General features: G+C 38.1%; 2 gene segments (V, D, J or C); one reads left to right on the forward strand and one right to left on the reverse strand.

Annotated features, from left to right (window-relative positions):
• Positions 1-528: 528 nt before the first annotated feature.
• LOC121516025 lies at positions 529-2081 on the reverse strand. The segment is given in 2 exon segments: positions 529-1881; positions 1967-2081. Coding segments are annotated over 2 exon segments (387 nt in total).
• Positions 1586-6735, forward strand: LOC121516026. The segment is given in 2 exon segments: positions 1586-1711; positions 6274-6735. Coding segments are annotated over 2 exon segments (339 nt in total).
• Positions 6736-8648: the final 1913 nt, after the last annotated feature.

An 8648-nucleotide genomic window follows, 5' to 3' on the forward strand; every position in this document is an offset into this window, starting at 1 on the left:
CTATACAAAGAGAGAGACTGTTTTTCATTGTTTCTTGGAGTGGGGAAGGCTTTTTTCTTTGTCTCAAACGTCATTTAGGATACCTTCTTTGTTAGAGGAGGTTTTCGCACAGCACATGTTCATTCTGAGAAATTCTAATGAGAAAAGAAATCAAAATGTCAACTGTTCAATTTTCTGTTTAGTCAGGCAAAAATGGCCATTTATCTTGTAACAAGGTGACAAGGTGAGTATTTGGTGCTCCAAGTAAGTCTTGTGTTTTGTTGAAAATTATGAATTGGTATTTGGCCAATTTCTGACTTGACTGTGTTTATTTTGTATGATTTATTTATGACATTTTGAGCAAATAAATGTGGTTTGAAAATCTCTCTCTCTCACACACTCTCAGTAAGCACTATACAGACACAGATACAATAATATCAGCTCCACTTACCGTCTTTTTGCTATATTTACATTGATTAACACTGAGAGTAAAGTCTCTATGATTTTTATTTCTTGAACAGTTAGATCATGATTATAATATACAGATGTGATGGGTGATAAATGCATAGAAATACTATAAACAGAGAACCACTGAAGCCTGATGACATCCCACTATCCAGAGTGCATTGCATAATTAAACATGGTGGGGCCTGGTGAGGTAATTTAGATTTTTATTTAAATCTTTGTCCAAATGCACGTCTAGTGAGTTTTACATTTTACAACAACATACATGTAAGAAATACAAATATCTATCCAACATGATGAATTTGTCTGATCATGCGGGGTTCCTTTTAACTGTTTATGTTAAATTGTATTTCGGGGTAGTTTGAATGTATTCATCCCTCAATCTAAACAAAATTAATTCAGCCTAACCTAGAGCACGACCCCATCTATTCCAGCACCTTTTAAAGAAAATGGAGATGAGGATTTGTGTTACTAGAACTTCTTTTTACTATTATCATGTGAAATATTTTGATTTCACTATGTGACACTGGTGTGATTTTTTTTTTTCTTTTAAGCCTTGTTCAGACCAGATTCACAACAAAGCAAGAATGTTTTAGAACAGAACAGTGCACGATTGCAGCTGTGCTAACTGAGCTGTCGCAGCTTGGATCAGGCTGTCCGATGGTTTTACCCAGGCCCAGATTAAGAATGCAGAGGCCCCTAGGCACAAAGTCTTGAAGCCCACCCCTCACCACCATCACCACACATGCATGCAATCAAATTTTTGAATTATAAGCTGCTATATGTTGGAATTACCTGTATCTTTTAAAGGACTTACTTGCCATTAAACATTACTTGATAAAACATAGTAATAAAAACATTTATTTGACTACCAATTAAAGTTAACTTACTCTATGTGCCTATGGATAACTATCAGGATTTACCATGTACAAGCATTGCTAATTGCTACTTTTCTTTTCTTAAAACGTGCCTGTAAGGTGTATGTAGTAGATATGTAGTTGATAAAGAGGCTGCAGGACAGCATAAAAATAAGGGTGCACATCTGTGAATGTGTGTACTCAGTGAAGCATATCAGTCTCAGAGGTTTTTGTACGGCGTTTTTTCACTGTGTTAACACATACAGACTACTGCTGATTTCATGGTTACTCTGACAGTAGTAAACTGCAGCATCTTCAATCTGGACTCCAGTGATGGTCAGAGTGAAGTGTGAGTGAGATCCACTGCCTGTGAAACGACCTGAAATCCCTGATGCTCGAGTACTGGCAAGGTAAATAAGCTGTTTAGGAGTTCCTCCATCTCTCTGTTGGTACCAGGCTAAACGGTGTTTGTTTTCGTTAACATAAACGTTCTGACTGGTTGTACATGAGATGGTGACGGAGCTTCCCAGAGTAGATCTCACTGCTGCAGGCTGGCTCAATGTGATCTGTCCTCCGGACTCTGAGGATACAATGACAACAACAAAGTTTCATTTCAGACTGATGCATGTTCACAGAGGAGAGTGGTTTGATTTTATGGACTTTACCTGTAAAGCAGCAGTAGAGGACCGTCCAGATTAGGATGCAGGTCAAGGCCATGTTTCTAATGTGGTGGATTTTCTGTGGCTTCTATTACGATGGACAGCCGTCAGTCACTCAGTGTTTAACTCTCGGGGCTATAAACTCTGCCAGAGCAGCTGGGCATGGTGCAGCTGATGCAAAGTGGATCTCTATGAAAATGCTTTGAATGACCTCAGTTACATTTGGATTACATCAGTGATTGGAGTGTTAGAATTTTTGACAACTTTTTCATACCAAGTGTTTTTAAATGATACATTTTTTTAATGATTATTGGTATTGGCACTAAAGATTATAGATTAACAAATATATATAGTGCTGTTAATTGATTTAAAAAAAAATCATCAAGTTAATCACATCATTATAGTTTAGTAATTTTTAGATTTTTAAACATTCTTATTATCAAGTGTTTATTTTCATTATTTTAACTTTATGTACAACACTTTGAAAGCGCTTTTTACTAAAAAATGTATTATTATTATTATCTATAAATTAACGTTTAAAATACTACCATTTACTCACATTTTTGTTTGAGATAAATTAGTAAAAGTATGGGGTTTAATTAGAGAAATATTAAACAAACTAGCATTTTTAAACTTATTTGTTGTTTGTAAATCGGAGTGTCTTAATTCACTGAGCAATATTTATAAGAAGGCAGAGCCCAGCAGACAAAGAAGTCAGGTATAAAATAACTTGTGCTGTAAAGTGAATGATCAGGTGTGCTGTTACCTGTCATCAGGTAGCTGAAGTTGCTGACTGATGTCCAGTGGTCTCTTGTCAGTGTAATAAAAGTAGCTCTGGCCAGCTGCTCCACTTTAGTTGCCTATTTAGCTGTCATACAGTTCATGGATTCTTGTGACAGTAGTTCTCGTAGGTGTTCTGTGGTATGGGTCATCCGAGGCGACTTGACTTATGTCTTGAAGCCCCTTGTCGTCAACAATGTTGATAGTCTGCAGTCTCTGACAACCCATTAGCAATCGCATTATATATCGTTTTGGGGACAAATCCAGGTCTGCTGGACTGCGCCAGTTTGCTTGACGCTATGGCTTGATCCTGTGTTGTTGTTAGTGTCTTTGCTAACATTAGCAGAGACGCGTTTTGCCTGGAGGTGGTGCTTCAGACTCGTTTTGCTTCGGTGTAAAGACAGTTCATCGCCGCAGTACAACAACTTTTGTTTCATCCAGACTTTAATTAGGCAGCTTTTTAAATTGAAATTTGCTGTGAAGCAGACCTGGGTCTGTCTCCTCACTCATCACTGCTGGCTGCATTTGACCCGCCTTTCACCTTCTCACCCCAGGGACGTAAACATCCGCGCAGGAGGACTATGGGAGGAAGTTGTGGTTAAACTTAGTCATATGATTAAATTGCGTTATTATATTTTTAAATCGTTAAGCTATCCGGATTAATCACAAGCATTAACGCGTTTATAATAACAGGCCTAACATATACAGTGCTCAACAAATTTCTTAGACCACTTGTCATAAAAACGAGAAAACATAAAAATTTTAGAAATCTTTCAAAAACTTGTTTAAAACTTAAAATGTTATTGTTATTTATTTGGCAAATAACAAACTGAAACAACTAAATAGTCCGTTTTCACACATAATAACCAAAAAACTTCATATTTTGTATGGCTTCCTTTGGCCTTGATAACAGCTTGCATTCTTGCTGGCATTGTTTTTATTTACTTTTCCACAGTCTCTTTTGTTATTGAGTTCCAAATAGTTTCTAGCTGTTCCCACGGACTTGCTTTAGATGAAACTTTTGTGCGATCAATCTTTGAATCTACCAAATCCCAAATTTGTTCAATAGGAGTCAAATCCGGACTTTGACTTGGCCAGCCCATCAGTTCCAGTACTCCAGATACCTTTTTCTTGGTCAAATAGTCTCTGCACAGCTTTGAAGTATGCTTGGGGTCATTGTCTTGTTGGTATATGATCCCACGACCAATCAGATTCAGATGACGTTTTTGTTTGTGATACCATGGATTTTCACTAATTTGCCCACTCCGTATCCACAAATGGAACCCCATACCATAATGGAATCTCCACCGTGTTTCACTGTGGGTGCATCTGGCATCAAAACATTCTCCAGCTTTTCTGCTGACATAAACACGACGATGTTGACCGAAGAGTTCAAACTTGGACTCGTCCATCCAGAGTACCTTCTTCCAGTCATCAGCAGTCCAGTGTTTGTGCTCCCTGGAAAATCTGAGGCCTTTCTGGATGTTTGCAGTCCTCAATAATGGGTTCTTAGCAGCTATTCTTCCATTTAAGCCTTGTTCCATCAGTCGTCTGCTTATGGTCATTCTGGAGACTTTCTCAGACTCTGATCTAGAAGCATTCATCTCTGCCTGAAGATCAGCAGTGGTCTTCCTTCTGTCTTTAGTACTGAAAATCTTGAGGTGTCTGACATCTGCTTCAGTTAAATTTCATTTCCTGTCTCCTCCTTGGCGCATTTTGTAAGTACCAGTCTCGGCAATTGACTCCAAAGCATACTTGACCACACTGTGAGAACACTTAATGTCTTTCCCTATTTGTCTCAAAGACCATCCAGCATCATGAAGTGCTTTAATGCAGACTCCTTCATTTTCAGTGAGCTCTCAGTATTTTACCATTTTGGCCAGGAATGAGGAATTTCAAACTGAATTCACCTTTTTAAACCAAAATTTGAGCCGGCTCACTGGGATTCTCCGAGAAGTCAGAAATTAATCAAGCATAGCATTCAACCACTAAAACTTATTTTTCTGTTCAGGAATGCAAGTAAATAACTATAATTTGACATATTAATCAAGAAATAATTATGTGCTTTACTATTTTTTCAGTTTTGTTGTAAATCAGTAAATTTGAAAATTCATGGATAACAATAATAATTCTATTTTAGCATAAAAAATATCATTTGGGTTAAAGAGCTTCTACATATTGGTGTATTAACCATTGCAGAAACATAAAAAATGATTTTGGTAATTACCAATGCTGTTAATTCAGGGTAGCTGTGGTATAAACCTTCCTTTGGGTGGTGGTCTAATAAATATGTTAAGCACTGTATACATAAATAAATGAGTTATCAGGGGTGAAAAGGCCTGGACAAAAGAGACATGCCATCAATCTTGACCTTGGCTGCCACACAACACACATGCATGTGGACATGTGCTGAGTGGCCTTGTTGCTGTGTCAAAGTAAGACAGCTGCATCTCTGCCTGATTAAAGGTTTTTGTACAGCGACTCAATGAGTTTGTATCACTGTGGAGGACTTTTGGTGGAGGAACAAGACTGGATGTTGGAAGTAAGTCAGATATCAAGAGCCTTTACTCATTTTTTTTCCTGCTTTTTATCATGTGAAAAGATGATGTAAAAAATACATTTTATTTTGTTTTCATTGTCATGATTTTGTCTGAAATGAGAAAAAACTGACCCCAATGTGTTTAAGTTTAAAAAAGTAACAAAAGAATATAAGACAAATGTTAAATGTAGGGTAAAGAAATGGTTAGTTAATAAATTAATGATTAACAAATGCCTGTCTTTCACTTTGATATTAAAGTTTTATCTTGAGGTTAGGTGAGCTTAGGTTTTTAGCTCAGTCAGAGAGTCGTGTTTCTGGTTAGAGGTTTTTGCACAGCGACTCAATGAGTTTGTATCACTGTGGAGGACTTTTGGTGGAGGAACCAGACTGGATGTTGGAAGTAAGTTTCTGTTAAATTCTAAACAGTAAATTTACAAAGAAATTTAGTGGTATTGTTAAATGTAGATAATCTTTTTAAACTGTTTTGCTCTTTATGTATTCACGATCTTATTTATTCCCTTTTTCACATACACCACAATGATAACGCTCAGAGGTTTTTTAATTTATCTTGTATTTGGAATAGTTTGGACAAAGTGGAGATAAACAATGCTGAATGAAAATGTTCAGTATCTCTGATTTCCTCATAGATCTATTGTGACTTCAGATTATAACTTTTTATCACATTAGTCTTAATTATGATCGATTTCAGCAGTTCTATTCAGATTAGGTATGTTTCCACCAAATTAGTTTAGTTAATCGTGCAAAGGCTTGGAACGAATTGATTAGCTTCTAAAACATACTGTATTTGTTTCTGTTATATTTTTACAAAGTAAGCTCATTGTTTCTGTGTTGATTAAATGAGAGACTTCTGAAAGGGAAGTGAAACAGTCTGTGAGCCCTGGAGCAGAAATAACATCTGACTGAAACTCCTTAAAGGAGAAATCCTATCAACAGTACATTTTCAGTTTGTTCTGAGGTGACTGGTCTCTTGTAGGTGATGCACGCCCCACCCTGACAGTGCTGCCCCCCTCCAGTGTTGAGCTGCAGCAGGGTACGGCCACACTTATGTGCCTGGCCAACAGAGGCTTCCCATCTGGCTGGAGTCTGTCCTGGAAGGTGGGCGGTAGCGTGAGCTGGGAGGAGAGCAAGAGCCCAGTGGTACTGGAGAGGGACGGACGATACAGCTGGAGCAGCACCCTGAGGCTCCCTGCAGACCAGTGGAGGATGGTGGGCTTTGTGACCTGTGAGGCCACCCAGGGCTCCCAGACTCCAGTATCAGAAACTCTGAGGAGAGACCAGTGTTCCCAGTACTGAGCTGACTCAACACCACTCTGCTGCTGGTTTTCCTCTGATACTGCTGGTTTTGCTGTTTTTCCATCATTATCTCTTATGTTTTAACAATCAATGTTTCTGCTTTTGCCAAAGAATTCAATCAAAAATAAAGATTTTATAAGTCTTTTATGAAGTTTTTATGCATTTCGACACTTTCTTTGACAATGAGGAGCTTCTGACTTTCGGGGCTTTTTCAAAACAAAGTCAAGTAATGTCTCATCTCATGTCCGAAGGCAAAACATCTTTATCTACATACAGCACTATCATTCATACAGCAATTCAAAGTGTTCGATAGCCAAAAACAAGACATTTGTAACATGAAGAGCATAAAAAAAGCATAAATTAAAAAGGAACATTTATCTTAAGTCCTGCCATAAACACAATAGTGGAGGAGAACGCCATATTTTTAAGACACAAGCAATGGCTTACAGTGCAGGAGCAGTGCTAAGGTGATGTGAACAACGGATGATTACATAACAAGAGTGAGTATGCATGAGGGAATTCAGCTTGGAAGGAGATGCATTTTTCAGTGAGACAATGACCTGAAGAATACAATGAAAGCTACACAGTAATGGTCCAAGGACAGCAAGTTGAGTGCTCTGGAGTGGCCGAGTCAAAATTTAAAGCTCAGACCTCAATCCAATATTACAATACAAATTTGTGGCTGGACTTGAAAAGGGCTGCTCAAGCACGATCTCTGTGCAACTTCACAGAGTTTGAGCAGTTTTACAACAAAGAATGGAGTAAATTGCAGTTTCCAGATGAGCAAGCCTGATTAAGACCTATCCACACAGACTCAGAGCTGTGATTGCAGCCAAAGGTGCATCTAAATACTGACTTGAAGGGGGTGAATAATACAGTGACTTATTTTAATTTATTTTTATTTCATGTACATTACTTGCTAGAAATCTCATTTTTACTTTGACATTAAGTGGGTTTTATTTCTTTTTGTTGTTTTTTGTTGAAAAAGTCAAATTATATTGACCATGATTGATTTCTAAAATCAGTAAAAGAATCAGAAAAATCCAAGGGAGTGAATACTTTTTATAGGCACTGTAAATGTGGCTACAAGTAATGTCACAACATCATTATATCATATAATCCGATTAGATGCTGAAAATGATTTCACTATGAGTTAATATCAATAATAATACAGACATAAGTTCATATTGAAGGAACTTTTTTTATAAAGTGTTCCCAAAAAAACTTTTAAAACCTCACAAATTGTACCATCATGCTGTTAGGGTTATCATGAGTTTTGAATAATTAAAAAGTGAAGTATGATCATTTTCACTAATGTGAAGAAACATTTTTCTGTAGTTGTTAAGAAGCATGAAGACCTTAAAGATGAAATAAGAATCCACCAAAAAGATTTTTATTCAAAGTACTGAAACTTGTCTGCTGTCACGGTTAAGAAGTGATGCCTGTCTGCTTCATGGTTACTGAGCTTACAGGGGAAGTGAAATGTTCAAATGGACCAGTTTCATCTTATCTGAGGGAAACTGACAGATGGAGCTGTGTGCTCCTGAGTACATTGCAGTTCTCTATCTTTATGTGCAGCAATGCCCCTATAGGGAGTGAGGGCCTCGGACTCAACAGGGGTTTTCTCATATATCGTTTTCTTTTCTATGGACCCAATCCATTTTCTATACCGCTTATCCCCTCTAGGGTCACAGGGGGGCTGGAGCCTATCCCAGCTGTCATTGGGCGAGAGACGGGGTACACCCTGGACTGGTCACCAGTCAATCGCAGGGCTGACATAGAGACAGACAACCATTCACACTCACACTCTCACCCACAGCCAAATTTAGAGTCACCTATCATCTTAATGAGCATGTTTTTGGTGGTGGGAGGACGCTGGAGTATCCATAGAGAACCAATGCGTGCACGGGGAGAACATGCAAACCCTGCACAGAAAGGTCCTGACCAGGAAGCAAACCAGGAACGTTGCTGTGAGGCAACAGTGCTAACCCCTGTGCCACTGTGCAGCCCTCTATGGACACCAGGAAGAATAATTGTTACTGTAGTAACAACTAA

The sequence above is a fragment of the Cheilinus undulatus genome, linkage group 10 (assembly GCF_018320785.1).
Source record: "Cheilinus undulatus linkage group 10, ASM1832078v1, whole genome shotgun sequence".
Classification (NCBI taxonomy): domain Eukaryota; kingdom Metazoa; phylum Chordata; class Actinopteri; order Labriformes; family Labridae; genus Cheilinus; species Cheilinus undulatus.